Source organism: Ictalurus punctatus, chromosome 14 (assembly GCF_001660625.3).
Source record: "Ictalurus punctatus breed USDA103 chromosome 14, Coco_2.0, whole genome shotgun sequence".
NCBI classification, from domain to species: domain Eukaryota; kingdom Metazoa; phylum Chordata; class Actinopteri; order Siluriformes; family Ictaluridae; genus Ictalurus; species Ictalurus punctatus.
In genome coordinates this window covers 9,321,549-9,342,585 of record NC_030429.2, presented here as the reverse complement: position 1 = coordinate 9,342,585, position 21,037 = coordinate 9,321,549, and the positions used below count along the sequence as shown (strand labels likewise).

At 38.3% G+C, this 21,037-nt stretch overlaps 1 protein-coding gene across 30 annotated transcripts in view; it reads right to left on the bottom strand.

Moving 5' to 3' along the window:
• Nucleotides 1-4,993: 4,993 nt before the first annotated feature.
• Nucleotides 4,994-21,037, bottom strand: part of LOC108274931 (protocadherin gamma-A11) — a 97,679-nt gene continuing 81,635 nt past the window's right edge. For 17 of the 30 annotated variants that reach the window (XM_047160105.2, XM_053685610.1, XM_047160098.2 and 14 more), the window contains exons 2-4: nt 17,266-17,327; nt 9,969-10,066; nt 4,994-7,184 (exon numbers count right to left, since the gene is read on the bottom strand). In XM_047160105.2, coding sequence (XP_047016061.1) covers nt 6,916-7,184; nt 9,969-10,066; nt 17,266-17,327 — 429 coding nt within the window. In that variant the 3' untranslated portion in view covers nt 4,994-6,915. The remainder of the gene's footprint in view (nt 7,185-9,968; nt 10,067-17,265; nt 17,328-21,037) is intronic. The other 13 variants (XM_047160106.2, XM_053685605.1, XM_047160101.2 and 10 more) reach the window with 1 other exon arrangement.

Here is a 21,037-nt window from a genome sequence, read left to right as displayed (position 1 = left end):
ACACACTTTAAAAAAAAAAAAAAAAAAAAAAAAAGAAGTAAAATCTAGAACATTTAAGGGTTCTTCTTTTTGTTCTTCTAAGGAACCCTGGCAACAGATCTATTAAAAGGGGTCTAATTCCTTTAGAAATCTAATCTTCCTTAACTTCCCAAAGAATTCTTGAGGTAGAGTTGTGCCTGGTACTTTTTTATATAATCCTGCCTACTCCAGTAAAAAAACATTTTTTATCAATCCTACCCATTTCTGCAGAAAGCTTGACTAATCCAACTCATTTTCACCAGTCCCACCCGTTCTTGCAGAAAGTTTGACCAGTCGCATCCATTCTTGCAGAAAGATTGACAAATCTCACCTATTCCCACAGACGGTTTGACCAATCCCAGTTTATTCCTGCAGAGAGTTTGACCAATCCCACCCACTCTTGCAGAAAGGTTTTCCAATCCCACCCATTCTTGCTCAAAGTTTGACCAGTCCCACCCATTCTTGCAGAAAGTTTAACCAATCCCACTTATTCCTTCAGAACATTTGACCAGTCCCACCCATTCTTGCAGAAAGTTTGACCAATCCCACTTATTCCTTCAGAACATTTGACCAATCCCACACATTCTTGCAGAAAGTTTGACCAGTCCCACCCATTCTTGCAGAAAGTTTGGCCAATCCCTCCTATTCCCGCAAAAAGTTTGGCCAATCCCACCCATTCCAACAGAAGATTTGACCAGTTTATTCCTGCAGAAAGTTTGATCAATCCCATCCATTCTTGCAGAAAGTTGGGTCAATCCCACCCATGCCCACAGAAAGTTGGACCAGTCCCACCCATTCTTGCAGAGCGTTTGACCAATCTCACTCATACTTGCAGAAAGATGGTAGGAGATGGTAGGGAGAGAGATGGTAGGTGGATGGGAGTAGACTAATGTGATTCTGCTGAGAGTTTACTTGACTGCGCAGTGCTGTAGTCTTTTGCTTACTATAGTCTAGCGTCTGTATAAAACACATTTATAAATACTGCTGTTATTAAAATGTTGGTGTGTTTTCCCACAATTTTTATCAAGCCCGTTCATTACCACTATTGAGTTTATACTCACTGCAAAACAGTGTATGATGTGTATTATCGTATAACATAGCATCTATACCAGCTTCACAGTGGAGATAAAAGACCAAAGAACTCTTCACATTTAATGTCTGCCTGTGGTTTTACAGGTATTTCTACATAAAACCACAAGCCCTTGGCAGTGTTTATGGTTGGAACAGAGTAAGCTAAATATTCTGTGTGCTTCTGGGAGAGTGATGAGTAGTGCAATTAGATTCATGTGCACTTTGTTGTTTGTTTATCTCTTTGCCATGGTGACATGCCAGACATTTGCTTTTCAATGATGCTTCTTCACTGTAGCTGTGTGTGTCACAGTAAACGAATGATATATTCTGAAGCACATGACTTCCCATCTATATCATTATTCCTCTCCTTGCTTGTATCAAGTAAATGTGGAGAGTATGAATCCGGAGCTCAGAGCCACGCAGTGTTTTGTAGTCCCGTTTCTTTAGCGCCTAGCAGATTTCACACGTTGTTCTCATTATACATTTCACTCTGAGCTCTGCGTCATAGTGTGTAGTGAGTGGGAAATGCCATCACTCTGAGTGTCTGGATTTCATTAAAATGTGCGAACCTTCTCATGGACTGTTTCTGTGACAAACCTGCTCACGACTCGCACACGTCACTGCACCCAACATGCGTCTCTAAAGATAGAGGTTGAACATTTTCTTGTTATGAGTCCAGAGACTGTATGTTTGTTTGGTGCAGCTGACGCTGGGGTGAGTCCCATGCAGCAGAGAAGGCGACAGGGGTGGTACTTAGTTAAAGAATGGCAGCCATGCTGTTTCCTCCCCCAGTCCAAAGACATGCATTGTAGGCTGATTAGCACTTCTAAATTGTCCGTTGTGTGTGAATGTGGATATTTTTTATAGTATCCATAATGATTTGTAATATTTTAAGAAATTTGCTTCGTTTCCTGAAAAAAAACAACAACTTTGATTTAAACATGGCTATGCAAAGTGATCTTAGCACCTCAGAATATCCTGTTAGCAGCTGCAGGAGATGTACAACACCTGTCACTGTGTGAGAACTAGTGTGAACAGGGCTGTCTCTTAAGTCTGCATGACTAACACGCTTTTGTCAATATTCTGTCTTTCTGTCTCTCTGTCTATCTCTCTCAGCATTTCACTCTAATATTAAAGATATCATTTTAAACATTGTCACTTGGTTCAAATGAGCTGCTGCTTTAATAGGTCTCTGAAGTACTTGTCTTTATGGTGCATTTTAAACCTGCAGTTCCACAAACTTCTAGTTACGCTGACGATCAAACTTAGTGGCTCTGTGGATTTGTCTCGGTTATCATGCTCTATTCATGAGGGTTTTTTTTTTTTTTTTTTTTTTTTTGGGGGTGGGGGTTCAGTTTTTGGTCCAGGAAGAAGAGGATCCTGTGCTTTCCTTTGCAGATAACATTCCTTTACACCGATGATTAGATTATGATTCTCCTTTTAGTTCAACTCTTTCAATTATTTTAACTCAGTAAACTTTCCATGCTATTTATTTTTGTTAACTTGTTCAGATGGTCTTTCATACAGGAAGTGTTTCCATAGTTACAACAGCTGTGGATTTAATTTTTTATTTTAACAAAAGCTAAATTTTCTCATATTCGACTTCCAATTCTCTCTAGAAATAAAAAAGACATATAAGCAACCCTTTTTTTTTCCTCAGAAGAAATTTAAGCAATAATTGTTTAATTATCTGTAAGAAATATCTATAAATGAGGCTCATAGACAGATATTAGATTGCTGATCAGTATTATTTGTTTTTAAGCAGCCTTGTTGCTATGTTTCTGTGAGAAAATAAAGCAAAAAAACATGACAAATTTTTCACCTCCATTGTTATGTGTTCCCCAAAACTGGTGAAGCTTCATCTGTATTCTAAGCTCACAGCTGAGAAAACACGCTGACATTCTGGCAGAAGCTAGGAGAATCTTTCAGAGAAGAAGAATGAATCAAAAACAAGTAAAAAGGGCCTGAAAGGGAACACTGTGTTGGTGAGCTACTCCCTCCCTTTCCTTTGAGGGCTGCTGAGCATGCATAAATATCTGCCTGGAAAAGTTCGCCTGAATAGCACAGCTTCTGCATGCTTTCAGACCAGCAGCAAGAAATAGCTCAGAGATACAACACACATGCTATGCTAGCACAGTTAGCTTGTGAAGTTTAGTTTTTATACTGTACTGATGCTCAAATCTACAAATTTAACAAACAATAAAGTTCTTAGTCACAGAGTTTGTTGTCGAGTGGCCAAACACTTATGTTAACGAACAGTTATATTAGCTGTACTTATAGTAAACCCAGCTGTTTGTTTATAAATCCATAGTGTTGGGTCCGAGTCCACCTCTGTCGAGTTCGATTCGAGATCAAGTCCTTAACCAATCGAGTCCGAGTCCAAAAGGGGCCGAGTTGGACTCCAGTCTGAATCCTTAATGGCCGAGTCCAGAAAGTAATTACATTGAAAAAAAATGTTTAAATCGCAATTGTAAACTCAACACTGAGCTTTTAAATAACTATTTTAACCTTCACGGATTGCCCTTTAATATTTTTATTTCATGTCATCAGCACCTCAACTAGTTTCTTATCAAAAAATGGTTTTAAAGAAAAAAAAAAGTGATAGGTGAGAGGTATATGTAGAACTTTTATTATATAATAAGTGTATGAAAATACAAATGAACCTGTTTTGTTATTGTATCACACTATATTGTGTCCTACAGGGTTTCAGTGATTTGTTGCCTCTCCCCCACAGTTATATAGGCTGAGAGAGAGAGGACAGAGTAGAGTTACATTTAGCAGCATGTCATAACAAGCTCCATGCTTTATGACTGCTTTTAATCCGTCTATGAATGACGACAAACTCATTTCTGAACACAGCTCTGTTCTTGTAACTTTATTTCATTTTAATTCCTGAAATGGAAAAAAAAAAAAAAAAAAAATCCCTGTCAGCAGGGTTTATGATATTTACTACATTAAGAAGTACATTTCACATTTTACATGAAATTCAAGACTGGAATCACAAAATGCTAATGTCTAGGGGTGGGCGATATGATTACAGTCTTATTTCACGATAACGATACGTTTTCTCAGGTGGGTCTATCAGTAGTATTCAAGTAAGAACTACTACAGAAACTGAATAAAGCAATTAATGTAAAATAAAATAGACTTCACTGTATGACATATACAGTGATTCTTATTAAATTTACTGATGTTATTCAGCCAAATTAGAGAGTGAGTGATTTTCTCTTAGTCTTTTGTTGTTTGATTAACATTAATGAGACAGACAGCAGAAGGTTTATTAGACTGCTGTCACTTTAAGACCTAAAACACAGATCCAATACACTGTATTGATTTTTTCCCAACTGTTTACATTCACTTAAGATATAACCAACTGTGTTTGCATGAATACTCGGCCAGACCTGCATTCTGACGTGATGTTTGTGTATTTATTTGACCATCCGAGCGTAATAAACCACTAAAAAGAACTCAATTTGGTACTCGCATGATGAGGCGGCTTTCAAGTGTGCGCACAGAAAGCCCCGGGTCAGACAGGGAGACATTCGATCATTTCTTATTATCTTAATTTTTGTGTTTATTTTATTATTATTATTATTATTATTTTAATCATTCTTTTCATGTTACACATGACCCGACTGTACTCTGAAAAATTTTCGAGTCCAAAAGTCAGAGTTTGTTCATAATAGGAATCGAGTATCCAAACTCTATAAATCTAAACATTTTTGAAGAATGTATTTAAATATCAGTTTGAAAAAATACACAAAATGTTGTTTTCTCTCTCTGTTTGGATTTTCTTGTCAGCAATTTAGACAACTTATTTAAAATACCAAGACACATCCAATGTTAGCATTACATACAGAAGAAAAATAAGCAATATACATCAATACCAGTCAGTAAAAGTGAATATTTTCAGAACCTTTTATTTGAAATGTCAGTGTTCAAGAAATAAAACAGCAATATAAATATTAGCATATAAAATAAGTGTAACACTGAGGAGCAGGTGGGAGTATTAGCGTTTTATAAGGATGATGTTAAAGTGGGTACAGAGCATTACGTCATCGGCAGACACACACACATAGATAATATTTATATTTGTTTCTTCATATAGACATTAAGAAGCAATCTTGTACATATGCACAATAGAAATCCCAAAAGAAGAGTGAATTGACCGAGGATAAGGAAGGGATTTATTATTTACTGTGTGCCTATTCATTTACGGGTGATCAGAGAGGAAGAAAAATAGAGGAAAACACAAAAATATATGCACAAACATCACAGGTTTCTAGACTACATGTGTTTTTCCTTTTTAAAAGTTAATCTCTTTATTTACAGTTGAGTTAGTCGGCTTTCTTGTGCTAAATAACTACTTATGCAACAGCAATAATTTGCGTGATCATTTTCTTTATTTATATATTTGTTTGTTTCTTTTATTTATTTATTTTTTCATTTTTACTAAAAAAAAAACAACACTATGTAACACATTCCAGTAGTAAGCCTGTGGTTCAGGCTCGGATTTAAAAAAAAAAAAAAAAAAAAAAAAAAAAATTATTGTCGATTGTGTTTTATTGACTTTTTATGTATTGACTGTTATCTATTTACAACAGGTGAAGTTAATAATCACAAAATGAAGACTGAGTGGAGAAAAAAAAAACTGGGGGGAAAAAATGAAAAAAGACAGACTATAATGAAATTTCGGTGATTAGAGCTATTTATAGATATATTATTCCCATTCTCAAGTGATAGATCTGTGACTGGTCAATGCCGATTACTTATTTGGAACAACGTCATTATTATGTTTCCTGATTTCTTCACTATAAGAATCTTTTTCATGCATTACTCTGCCAGAAACAAAATACCTCCAAATTCAAGCTAAGAAATCTGCATAACACGTAATGGAAGTTTATGGGGCAGCAGTTTCTCTCATTTGAGTCATATTTTCTCTGGAAGTTTATCTGAAGGTGAAAGGAATGCACTGAAAAGCACATTGCACGCATAAATTCCATGATAGAAGTCAAAATCTGAAGAAGCCATACAATTAAATCGCTCACTTGTAGGGATTTGTTTTTAATCAGGCATATGCAATGCATAGTTAAACTTAACGTTTTCTATGATGTTCAGCGTCATGCAGAAATGATTACCTTTGTTATTCCAGCAAAGACTCCCCAAATCCAACGCTTTATACTGTGTGTTATATCTTCATAGTGGTATCACAAGCACAGCAACAAAATAAAATAAAAAAGAGCTATTTTACAAGACCTGTAACACCTTTCTCAATAAGGCCAGCAAATGCAGCTCGAAATGAAATGTCTCTGATACAAATCCAAGCACATTATTGTCATTATGATAACTGCCACAGGTTACCCTTCTCCCTCTACTGTTACATACTGTACTGACTAGATATATTTAAAAAGTTGTCCTTTAAAAGCTTTTAAAAAAATATCACCCAGCATCTGAGTTCAGTCTCCCAATCTCAGGAACATTCAGATCGATGAGAATTCAAAAGAAAACTTAATCCCGAAGTGAAACTATTGTACATAACACACTAATCCAGCCACAGGTGCTTATATTACATAGGAGTCAGTGGATTAAAATGGATGAAAAACCGAGACAATAACATGGAACAAAACCTGGAGCTGCACACTGATTTCTCATTCATTCTCATTTCATACTTCTGAAACAACAAGTGCACAAAAGCTCATGCATGTGTGAAGGAACAAGAGTCGATATCCATTTCTAACCCCTGACCCTCACACCTCTCTCGCTCTACTTTATCTAAACTGACGCCCAAAGCAAAACTTCATCCTACCCAGCACACCCTTTCTCTCTTTATTTCTTCTCCTTCTTGGTAATCTTCTTCTTGCTAGCAGGCGTCTGGGCTTTGGGCAGCTCGACCTGGGCGCTGGTGACCTGTGGAGCAGGCAGTGCCTGAGGAGGCTGCTGGGGCTGCTGGGGGTTGGCACTGAGTGTAGCAGTGCTGCCTGGGATGTAGACGTTCTGTCGGTAATCAGGAACATGCTGCAGTGTGAACTGAGGGCTGTAGCGTGTGCTCAGGCCCATGGTGCCAGGACCCAATGTGTTAGTCGCCTCACTCACTTCTGTAGAGGAAAGAGAAGGACAAAGGGCATTAACACTCAGCATGAAGGAGCAGACAGGTGGGTGTTTGAGTAAAGTGTGAGAGAAGGAATAAACAGTGCTGAAAGTATATATAAAAACTTGGGGATGGTGATACAGGCACAGCTTTAGATTAAGATGAAAAGTTGGACCATTCAGAAATGCCAATCACAATACAATGCATATCTTTGGACTGGTGGAGAAAACCCCAACGCACAAGGAGAGCATGCAAGCTCAGCACACCCAGAGCGGAAGCAGAATTCAAACCCCCGACCCTGGAGGTGCGAGGCAAACGTGTTACCCACTAAGCCACCGTATTCCCAGCCATGGCAGAAAGACTCTTTTGAAGACTCTAGCTGATTTTTACAGCTGAGTTTGTGACAATATTCACAGATTGATACATTTACACTGGTATCTTATTCATACCATGAGAACAAACCCTAGCTGGATCAACATTAGAGACCAAAACAATGAAGCAAGAACTTGATGCATGGATGTGTGTGAGACATTCATCTGTATGTGTTTACGTGGATCTGTTCTCTCTCCTGTTCGTGTCAGTAGGATATAGTACATGGCTCATAACTCTCATCCTGTGCACTGCTGAACCAGAAAGAACGAAACCCTCCCCCAATCTCCAGCATTCCCAGTTATGTTCAGAACACACACACACACACACACAAAAAAAAAAAAAAAGAACAGCATAGTTAAATGCTGCAAAACAATACTGTTAAAATCTGTTCAAGCCCTCATTTAGGATTCAGACTTGTGTTCGTACCAGTTCCTTTCTTCTAAAAGAGCTCTTAATGTGGATATAAGGTTACCCCTACACCCCCTCAACACACCTCTATCCTTTTTCCACTCTCTGACACACTCCAGCTCATGTCTTCCCCACACAAAACTATGTTCATGGAAACTCTAGAGGCCAGGCAGGCTTTGCTGGAGGAGGACAGTGAGGCAATAACAATGGAAATAATGATCGCGTCTCCTTCTCCCTGACTCACATTACTTGGCACTCTTACTGCAGTCTGTACCGCTAAACAAAACAGCCGGAGATGATTCTGCTTTAGTCTGATTCTCTGTTATGACCATCATGTCCTTAGACAGAAATAACAGAAATTGCACAAAATGATCCATTCTGCCCTCGTGTGCTGGCGTTGGCTTGTTTGTGTCTGATTGTGTGTGTGTGTGTGTGTGTGTGTGGTTTAGTATATGTCTCTAAGCCTGCACTGTCACTGTTGCAAGGAAAATGGAGGAGCACACACTGTGTGTGTGTGTGTGTGACACAGCCCTTCAGTTCACTGCTAATGGCTAAACACGGATCTGATAATAATATCTATAGTAGAAACTCTACCCCAGTGGCATGTTATTGTAAAAACACACATATAAATATTGAGTATTTATGATGTACGTCTGCACTGCCAGCCAGTCAACTTCAAGTCACCTTAAAGTCACCTTTTTGTACGATCTCATCAATGAGTGTTATATAATAAAACCAGCTAAATTCACTCATCAGATGTGTCTGAGGCCTGGCCTGATATTTTAAGGAATATGTTTCTTCATTGTTGTTCCGAGAATCCTGCTACGTAGCTCAATAGATCTAAACCCACAGCACAAACAGGGAGCACTTGAATTGTTGAAGTGTACAATAATGACAGTGGGGCACGCCTGCAGGGTTAACTTTCACTCAGTTCGCTTAGACTTGAAGATATTATTCAAATGTGATGCATAGATTAAAAGACAGATTAAAAAACAAAGGATGCAGGACAAGTTCAAATTCAACTTTTCATTTAATGCGGTGCCTGCTGCACTACACGCATCGCCCAAGCTGTGATCTGGTTGACGGTAGAATGGTTTTTACTAGACAGATTCATGAACATGGATGACAGATGATTCAGGAACTTGTACGTAGAAACACTGACAAATCCATGTAAAATAACACGTAGCACAAAGCTATTATAGAACTCTCGAGTCACCTCTTCGTTAAACATATCGAGAAAAGAAAAGATAAAGATGCTATCCCGATTAAATTGAATTTTATGTGTGTTGTGAGGACAGAACACATCAGCTCATAGAAAAAAACTGTGGCTAATAACTCGCTGACTTTTTCACCAAAACACAGTTCTGGTCAGCGCAGTCGTGTTTTTACTTGCTTGGTGGGTTAGCTAATAAATGTATGATTTGTCCACCTCTACATGCTGAATGTTATGCTCGCACAACACTAATAATTACCTGATTAAAAAGCCATCACAGATTTACGTTAGTGTATGATTATAAGTCGTACCAAATTAGACTGTTTTCCTGTGGGTTTGTTTTACTAATGGGTATTAAATGACTCCTGCATAAATTTTTTTTTAGTACCATACAATAAGCAACAGAATAATAATCTGTATCCATGTAGGAAGTGAAAGACTGTGTGGAACAGAAATAAGATTCTGTGTGTGAGTGGCATAAAAAAAAAAAAAAAAAAATCAACAACGCTGATGAGCACAGAGCAGGCATTATCAACGAGCCTGTGCAGCTGCTGTCGCTTCCAGCAAACGCAAAATGTCAGAGGAGGAGGGACATGCGGGGACAAACAGGGAGAGTTGTAAGACTAATTCAATTTAGAGAGACCACTATATTTCATATTAACAATCACTTTAAAATGGCATTTCATTTTAGTTATTTATTATAGTATTATATGGAGAGTTTGAGAGAGGGAGACAGACAATGGTGTGTGTGTGTGTGTGAGAGAGAGAGAGAGAGAGAGAGAGAGGTGTGGTTCTGACCATTTGCGGCAGCCATTAGTGCCTGGAGCTGCTCAGCCTCAGTTGGGGGGTTTGGCCAGGGTCCGGTTCCCATGGCGACCTCTGGAGTGGCAGTGGCTCTGAGGGAGAGACAGAAAGAGGAAGAGAAGTGAGTAAGCCAGCAACCATTTTGTTCCCCTGTTTCCTAAAGAAAACAGCTGTATGCATGCTCTGTACATGCGTCTGTGACTCTTCCATATGTTTTAGTTATTTTTTAAAAATATATTTTGGTTCTGTCATAAAACCTGACAGTCTAGCATGGCCTCAAGGAGCAAAACAGGGCACATTACAGCTACTCTGTTTTTTCCTTCTCTCTCTGTCATTCAGACACACACACACACGCTCACACACTCACATGCAAAAACACATCTCCCAACAGTCATGTAGTCAGATGCACATATACACTATGCACTCAATTTTCTACATTTGTACAGTCATTTTCAGGAGAGACGTTGTCACTAGTATGGTAAATGGTAAATGGTCTGCACTTATATAGCGCTATCTTTTTACCTTAGCGGTTCCAAAGCACTTTACACTGTGTCTCATTCACCCATTCACACACACACACACACACACACATGCAAGGCGCTAACTTGCCATCGGGAGCATCTTGGGGTTCAGTGTCTTGCCCAAGGACACTTCAGCTACATGTAGAGCAGTGTTTATTAAAGGTTCCTTTGTTTGGCAACAGAAAAAAACAAATCAAGAGCCTGGTTTTATGCACGTACTGGATTGACACCATTCACTGCATCATGTTCCTACATTAAATCCACCAAGATGCCTTAAAACTGCTACCTTAAATCCAAAGAGACGCCTTAAAACTGCTTCCTTAAATCCACCGAGACGCCTTAAAACTGCTACCTTAAATCCACTGCAAATTTTGTGTGTGCTGGTCATCTCTCTTATGAAACTCTTTTAGTTGGTATAATAACAATAATAATAATAATAATAAAAATAGTAAGAAGAAGTAGAAGATGAAGAAGAAAAGATTCTCTGAATATTTTACCATTTTAGTGAACTGTATGAGACTATGGAATAAAGTAATTATTTAAAATACATGACTATATTGTTGAATTCATCTTGTTACATAAAAAGAAAATCACTTCCAAAACCATTCATCTTTGTCAATTTTGTGCATGTGTGTCCATTGTTTCCCAAATCAGTAAAGCATAACTAACAGTCCGTGTTGAAAACCCACACACTTAGATTGGCAGAACCGTAATGCTACATACTATGTACCCTGTAATTAGTCCGTGTGTGTGTGTGTGGAAATGCATAGGGGACTAGTCATACTATATCCACTACTCCAGACTGGACCATACCACTGTCTCTATAATATAGCACTGCAAAAACTCTATCATGCATACATACACAAATGTTTACGCTGCCCTGAACCATGTTATGTCATTAAGTAAAAAGTTAATGAGACCAGAAACAGAGAGGTAACAGCTGCCTGAAAGTGACCCTACACACACACACACACACACACACACACACACACACACACACACACACACACACACACACACACACACACACACACACACACACACACACACACACACACACACACACTCACACACACACACACACACACACACACACTCACTCACTCACTCACTCTCTCTCTCTGATCATTTCCATGTGGTCTAAGCTGAGCTTCAAAGCTTTGTTTTTAAACCCAATTTGCATCTGTAGAGAACAAACACAAAAGTAGGCCAGCTCTCTGTAATACTCACCTCATTAGAGAAGACTAATACACACACACACACACACACACACACACACACACACACACACACACACTCTCTCTCGAATTAAGAAAATAGGGTCACCATCTTAGGTCTTCATTAATAGTGCTTTTCCTGTTTATTAGCAGAAAACTCACTTTAGGCAATTTTTTTTACTGTCTCTACCTGATGTACAGAATCCCTCAGCTTTACAAGATTAAAGTGATTAAAGCTCCCATGCAGTTTCACTGTAAACCAGACGGACTTAATGACACAATTAGGATTTACAAAGGAAGAGAGAAAACGTTCTCACAATCTCTATTCATGAAATAAATACAGAGCAAACAGCTCTTAAAGCCTAGAGCACTACCGGTGGCACAGTAGCTGCTTTAATCTTTTCCTTTAGTCTCATTTAATAATCGCGGTACAGTAATTGTACACAAAAAACAACAACATACTAGCAGGAAGAAAAAAAAGATAAACTTGTTGGGAGAAGAGGTACATATTAATTTGGCTTGGAAGAAGGAAAAGGAAGAACATGGGAGAATGAACTTTGGGGTCTATGGCACTGAAAGATCTGCATCGATATCAGTCTGGTCTTAGGCACCACCGGTAGCCCAGTATTGGTGGATCTGAGAGTTCGAGCAGGGTGTAGTGCTGTAGGAGAGATGAGGGGGTTTGTTATGAGTAGCTACACTACTCATACTAGTTGTTACACCAGTAGCTAAATTTGGAATGTTTTTTGAGTATATTTAGGGTTTTTCCCAGAAATGCTGTTAAAAGAAGAAGGAATTACAGTGATCTGGGCATGAAATTACGAAAGCATGTATTTACCAACTCCATATAGCACCAGGTGAATTACAACTCTGATTAGAGTAGACAACATGACCACGCAACTGTCTGATACCTGAACATGTTTACTTAGAGAACTCACTCTCTCTGTCTCTGAGCAAACATGCCTTATTTCTGTAGCTCATTAGATTAGCTAAGCTGGTCGAGAAAGATGAAGTCATACCAAATTAGGGTCTCTCACGCTGTATGAAGCATGATTACTAATCAATGATAAAACCAAAAATGCCATGTTACTATAGTTTAACTACAGGTATGTTCATTATCTCATGCTTGTTACCTCATTAAACTGTAATTACAGAGTAGTACAGCTTTCTCTACATAATCCCCTCAAAATTAAGTTTATAATGTCCCTTCACTTATACATTTCCCATTCACATATTTACATTACAACCAAAAAAAAACCCTGCGCAATGTATCAATTTAAGTGATATGAAGATTAAACATATTCATCAGCGACATCTTTGCGTCGAGTCTCTGATCCTTCTCACTCCTGCCTGGATCTCATGGGTTCTCACTTCCTGCTTTATACGAACCCAAAGGCCATAAAGCAGATCTACAACACAGCATGACGCTCTCCAGGGAATCGGAAGACAATTAGCCACACCAGCAGATGACGTCATGACAATGACTAGAGTAAGATTCGTGCATTTTTACAAAGGCTGAGAACATGGTGAAATGGTGAGCAGGAGTAATGAAAAGAACAGCAAAGGAATGCACAAGTAGGTTTAAAAGTTCACCAAAAAGACAGACAAACAGCCTGCAAGAGAAGACTCTGTACTGGAGTGGAGTGAGAGGAGAGGAAAGGAAAGGAGAGGGGGAAAAAAGAGGAGAGGAAAGGAAAGAAGAGCTGCCAGACTCTGGTTGCCAAGCACAGAAAGAGAGCCAGAGCCAGAAAGAAGGAATGCAGGAGGCGAGGACAGAAACTGCTCATAAGGAACAGACCATAGCCCAGGTAGACAATGATGACCTGCTAAACTGCAGTATCACATAAAACAGACCTTCTCACATGACCTTGACTGCTTTATAAATAGGTACAAAATAAACAGAAGCAGTTTCATATTTGACCCTGGACACGCACATTTCATGAGTTTGGGACCTATGACTCAGGGCTTATCAGCACTTATTAGTTATTGTGTCTGTGGAGGAACATAAGATGCTTCATTTGTCCCTAATTAGCTTCATACTCCTATAAAGGGAAATGATGCTTCCTTTGGTCAGCATTATCATATCCTGTGGTTAGATAAGCACTTCCTGTGGTAAAGGCTATGGGCTGTGGATTCAAGTGCAGAGAGAGCACAGAAATACAGAAACACTCCCTCCCCACCCACCCCCCCCCCACACACACAGAGAGAGAGAGAGAGAGAGAGAGAGAGAGAGAGAGAGAGAGAGAGAGAGAGAGAGAGAGAGAGAGAGAGAGAGAGAGAGAGAGAGAGAGAGAGAGAGAGAGAGAGAGAGAGAGAGAGAGAGAGAGAGAGAACGAACAAACTTAGAGAGTACTTAGAGGAAACCATGCAAGTTCTCGTGCAAAATTGTCATTCATAATGATCTGCATTACAAAACGTTGTTTGAACCACTATATGGTTGAAAAAGTGAGAATACTTCAAGAATGTTACTGCTTTTTGCTGTTTTAACACGTTTTTGCCTTTGATCCACACACACACACACACACACACTGGGGAAGGTTCTTGTGAGTTACAAAAGGTTTTGCAAACGCTGAATTTCTAACCCATATGTGCATCTTGATAAATTCCATTGCATTTAATAAAAATCATTCGTAAATTATCGAGCATGTGCAAGACACAGCTGATGTGCATTTAGTGACACCCACAAAGCTCCATAGAATGCAAAGCTCATGGAGAGCTGACAAGGGTAAAATGACAATTAAATGGTGAACTCGTAAAGCCTAAATGTGGTGTGCACTAAATCTTCCAGTAATGCAGCACAGCCACTGCAGTGCACTGGCCACACACACACACACACACACACACACCTCCTCCTTTTATAAGGCACCGTTTCTTTGTCCTAACCCAATGCCTAGTCTTATTGGTCTTGATTTTTAATTTCACTAAATGTACAATAAGTATGTGTGTGTCATTGATGTATAAAAACTTTTTAAACTTGACAGTGTAATCTGTATATAAATTAACAGTAACTCATCGCCAGTTATATGATTTGATGTTGATCAGCTGAGGTTCACATCAAGAGTCTCCCTATACATAACTACATACATAATTTACTTATACATAAGTTACATAACTCAAAAGCTTCAATTGAATATGAAGATTTTTTTTTAAACTGGAATTTTTTTTTGTGAATTCTGGTGCAAATGCTTTGGCAAAAGACTTTGTTCAAATTTGTTCATATCTAACTTGATCAGGCTGACTGTCAGCCATTGACCTCAACGTGCTGATATCAGCGGCCGTAAAAAATACACTTTTTGGAAATGTTTCCCAAAGTTAAAAATAAAACATTTTAATTCTCTTTGAAACAACATTTGTTTTACACCATTGCTAATCAGACACATTTACAAACTTACATACTCTAAATCACCACACCCAACTAGTCCATTATTCTAGCAATATAAAAAGTCTAGAAAGTAAGCAAAGCCAGTGGCATGGCTATAAACAGCACATAATACTACAGGATCAATGTCTGAGTGCAGAAAGCCAATAGGGAGCGGCTACGTGGGGATAAAAGTCTACTGGCATAATGATCCTGTGCCATTCCCTTGTGGGGTGATGTAGATCGTAAAAGGGCAGATCTGAACTAGTGACTGAAATAAAGACCAATGATGCAGCGTTTGAATTATTTTGTTTCATCATAAAGTGGAGAAAGAAATCTGCCTCATGTACTGAATATCTGTAGTGAGTGGATTCTTCTTCTTTAAGAACCTCTAACCTTTAATAAAATCTACCAACTGTCTGATTCCAAAAACAAATAATACATTCACCCTCTAGGCTTTCTTTCCTTGATGATCCTTCAAACAACTTTGAATGACAAATAGTAAATCTTGCAGCTTAACTGCCAATAAGCAGAGAGGTTTAAGAGTCGTTATATATGTGGAGCTGATGTTTGAAATGAAACAAAAAAAGATTTAATGTCTTCCAAATGGCTTTTTCTCAGGCAGGAATGTGTTATGTAATGTCTATTGGGAATTTGGTGCAGTGTGAGCACCAGAGCTGCTTGGCATGAGAGAGAGGATGAATGCCTTTGGCTCTGAAGGCCTTAAGCTCATGCTGGACAGGAAAACTTTAAGTTACTGACAGTCGCATAAGAAGGGAGATTTCGCACTGGAGCTCTCGCCTTTGCCACAGTCAATTACAGCTGCAGCAACAGATGTGGCATTATTATGACTACAAGCACCACAACACTGCTTTTTTTCTTTCTTTCTTTCTGTCTTTCAAATGCATTGCACTTCTACTGTCAGTCAGTTTTCACACAACAAGTGCAATACTTTGGCTTGTTTCCATTTAGTAATCCTGTATTTGGTATATCGTATTCTTCCTGTATACTTTATTTTTAATTATACGTCCTTGTGTTGCGTGTTTGTGTATCTTATGTCTCATAATGTTATGCGTTAGCAATTTACCCGAGCCTCTCCTCAAGCATTTCAGCAAACATAGTGCAAACCTAGCCTTCCATCTAATCTTCCATTCTTTTATTGAGTCATGTGATGGATACTCCCCGCCCTCCTGTGTACCTACCAGGCTCTATTTTTTAAATTGTGTAGTTTGGGTGTGTGTTAATGAGACCATAATTTAATCCACAAACATTTCATTAGTTGGTGTGTTGGTTAGCTTGTGCATTCAGTTTGCCCCTAGGCCAACAGATTTCTGTCCTCTCTCCTGTTCGGATCTGTGATGAGCAAACGGTGCCCTCTGCATTATCATCCAAAACACACACACACACACACACACACATACACACACACAAACTAGAAGAAACTGGAGGATCCAGAAAAGGTTTCTTTAAGACTAGGGGTAACTCTGTAGATATGCATAAAACCTGGTGTACAGTACTGTGAAAAAGTCTTAGGCACCCCTTTTTTTTTTTTTTTTTTTTTTTTACTACAAACTTTGTTATAGATTTTTATTTTATGACTTCTACATTATCAAGTCAGTACAAAAACATTTTATATTCTCAAACATTAGTTTTCCAGCACAAAATTAAATGTCATAGAAAAATGTCTGGGTGTCAGTAAAGAAAGTAGTATATTACGTAAGAGACACTTTTCAGACAAAAAACCACAGTGAAGGCTGCTGGGTTTCGCTGCAAAAATAAGAAACAAGTGCAACAGTCAAAATTTCCAGAAGAACCGTGGCTGGTTCTGTAAGATGCTCAATAAAACTTACAGCTCATTACCTTATACAACTGCACTGATTCTACCTGAAACTACAAATAGTTTTAAAGCAAAGGGTCAACTAAATATTAACTTAGTTTTATTTATTACTGTTTACTGCTCTTTATATGGTTTTTTTTTTATGTAGAGACATTTAATTTCATTATTTTTGAAGGCATCTTTGCTCAACAGCATTTCTTTGTATGTGCCTAAGACTTTTGCACAGTACTGTATACAAGTGTGTATTAATGCAATGCAAATCCATGAGTGTCAAATGGGTGTGTATTTGTATAACTTCAGTTATACACACAGTTATATGGTTTTCATGATATGCAAATGTATGCTTTAATGAACTCACCCACTGGGTCCAGGTCTCTGGTTCGGGTTGAAACGCCAGTCAGCGTTGGGGGGTTTTTGCTGCTGAGAGGGGGAAAAAAACAGCTACGTTTTTAACCCAGAAGGCTTAATGCAAATATTTCAGTTTCAGCTGCCAACTATAATGCAGCCAGAGTTATGGATTAAGACAGTGTCAGTATACAGGATTCCTGTGATTATCACAGTGCAGAGTCAGAGTCGTTCTGTGCACCTGCAAGGCCACAGAGAAGGTCACATTATAACTCACAGACCTGAAAGACTGAAAGCAGAGGCTGAATGCCAAATGCATTTCTAATCACTATATGTGCACAATAGTTAAGCTACAACATAATGGTGTTGTAGAACCTATGTAATGCACTATATGGTTAATTTGAGATCACATATTTGGCAGTACCAATCATTTAGCTTGTTTTGTTCACTTATCAAGAGACAAAAAAGAACTGAGTCCATAGCAGAGAAGATATCAATGAGCTTGTGTGTGTGAAGCTGCTAAAACTACAACTACACACACAAAGTTCTAAATGACAAAAAAAAAAAAAAAAAAAAACCCTGTCTGCTGACATATTTGCTTGCATTGCCTCTAGACCACAGCACTTACACTGCTGCTTCAAACTAAAAAACAGCTAAGAGCTATGGGTAGTGCATGCTGAGAGTCTCCAAAACAATCCAGGATTGTTTCTGGAACAAGCAGTAGCACAAATTGATTGACTCCATGAAACATCAGCTAGAAGACAAAGCCACCATTGTGTTCATGTTGGATGGAAAGGACATCCTCGGTAGACAGGAAGCAAACAGGACAGTCATGACCCAGTGCTGTGTATTTAATTATATTTTAATCATGATTGCAATCTTTGTATATTTTAATTAAAAATAATCCACTACAAACAGTAATTTTATGCTGCATTAAATTACAAGTTTTTCATGTATTTTTATTTATTTTAAGTCTAGCTGTGTTTATATTTAGCATTAAATTTATATATACATATAAGGCACAGTGGTTAGCACGTTTGCCTCAAACTGCCAGGGTTGGGGGTTCAATTCCAGCCGCTGCTCTGTGTGTGTGTGTGTGTGTGTGTGTGTGTGTGTGTGTGGAGTTTCTCCCCGTGCCGCGGGGGTTTCCTACGGGTACTCCCCAGTCCAAAGACATGCATGGTAGGCTGATTGCCATGTCCAAAGTGTCCGTGGTGTATGAATGGGTCTGTGAATGTGTATGTGATTGTGCCCTGCGATGGCTGGCACCCTGTCCAGGGTGTACCCCGCCTTGTGCCCCATGCTCCCTGGGATAGGCTCCAGATTTGCACAGGATTATACTGAAGAAATATAGAGGAGTATGTTAAAGAAATTACTATTTTCTTTTGAAATGATAATGATGATAAGATGCGGTAAAAACTTTGTAGTCCCTAAGTTACTTGAATCACTGGGATAAATAATTGTTATCGCAATACTGAGCAACATAATCATGATTACAATTTTATCAATATTGTGCAGCCCCAATATGAACTCAAATATTCTCATAGAGACGTTCTTATCTTTTTTTTTTTTTTTTTTAAATGCACAGAAACTCCTAAAACAGATTAGATTGTTGATTAAAGAGAAATAAAAGCTCCTCTATTTCTATCTTCCTTGCTCTTTCTGTATCTTCCTTCTTTCATTAGTGTGTTGTTGAATGAACTGTAACATCAGCTCTGCACTCTCCAAGAGCGAAAAGAGAAGAGGCTGAATTATTCAAGCCCTGTGCTGTCAAATAAAAGTACATCCACACATACAGATACTTAAACACACGTGCATCAGAGTACAATTACAACGTATTACCACACACACATAAAATCAATGCCAACTGAAACCTAAATAAAAGCTTTACTGCACTGCCCTTGGCCCAATGTTAGTGTAATATAGACATTGTACATTTTGACTTGTACAATGAAACGAAACACACTAAAATATTAAATAAATGCAGGTACATTTTAATAAGGGTCACAGGCCCAATGCACACACAGGATCTTAATATTATTAGTCTAAATAGCATCTCTCTTTCTAAATGTGTACAAAACAACGGCTTTGACCTGGGCTGCTGATTCTCCTATAAAGGGCAGACTGTGTTAAATCACTTTGTATATGGCATTTTGAGTTTGTGTGTTTGTGTGTGTGTGCACACAAAAACTAAAGGCTATAATGATGCACTCTGTATACACAGTATACACTCTGACCTGTAGGCCGAGTCACTCTGAGAGAGACAACAGGAGTTTGAGGAGAATGAAAGCAAACAAGAAATGGAGACTTGGGAAAAACCCAAAGCAAACCACCATATGAGACAAAAACTGCAAGACTACACTTGGTCTTCCTCCAGTTTTAGTCTTCTTATTCCTTTCTGTTCTCCCTTCTCTCTCTGATCCATGTCTTTATCTCCTGATCTGTTTCCTCTTTCTTCTCATTTTCAGCTTTCAGATGGAAAACAGGAAAGGAAAATGAGAGGAATATTAAAAAAATAATAATAATTCGTTTTCAAAATGGCCTCCAAGAAGTCCAACATTCCAACGCTGTGATGATCATAGTGCAGAGTCAGAGCTGCTCTGTGCACTTGCAAGGCCACAGGAAAGGTCATGTTAAAATCCACAAAACCCACAGACAGACAAGATTTAAAGCAGAGGCTGTGCAATACTGTACTAGTATTTCAATTACTTACACACACATACATACACACATTCAGTAGATTCAACAAACTGTTCGGGGCGAAATCCTGAATGGATATGTGCTCACTAAATACAGAATAACACATCAGTGTTTGAGAAACTATTTAATGCACAATAAGTGCAACAGTTTAAAATTTACCCACATTAATAATAATACGGGAAATGAACTATTTTTAAAGAACGCATTTTTAAACTATAAAATAGATACTTTTTGATTTCAGTTGAAAAACTTTGAATTTAACAGAGGCAATAAGTTGGATGAATTTATTCAGACCCATCAAAAACAAAGGTTATTTAGCCAAAACTTGTTGAAAATGTGTGTCTCAACACACTAAACGTAAAATGTTTGGATCTTAAAAATTTCCATGTGGATTTTTGCTTTGCTTTTGAATGTATAAATAAGCAAATGCCAGCAGAATTTGAATAGTTTGAATAGTACAATTCGTTTTGACAGAATTAGTCAGATATGATATATAGAAACTTCGATAACTAAAAAAATATATAGAATATATTATTAGTAACTAATATCTACATTTAACTTTGTATCACATGAGACAACTGTGGAGTCTCAATAACCAATCTACGTTTACTGGAACACACATGTTGTCATTTAGTACTCTGCTGATGGGCTGTGCTTGCAGCCCAACAGCCGTGTCCCATTCCTGACACGCACGCCATTAAAGTAGCACTCTGTTTTAACACAACCTGTAGAAAGTTTCCAACATGAGGTTAACCTAAATAATAGCTTTTAGTTCTCTTGGGTCTACCGTGTTTCTTAAGTGTTTTACTGAGGTCTGTGAGTTTAATTCAACAGCTGTGGCTCAGTGGGTAAAAGCTCCCAGCCAGCCAGCCAGGACATGGGGTAAAAAGTGGTGTTGAAGAGTGCATCACTTTGAAATTCTCCAGAGATATATTGACCACAGAATAATATTCATGAAGTAAATTGTTTGTCTGTGTTGTGAGGTAAAAAATAAATACCAGATCAATAAGATCACACTTCAATATTGCCATAGTGCTACTACACTGGCCATTAAAGTAAGGCTACAAACAAGATGGCATAAAAAT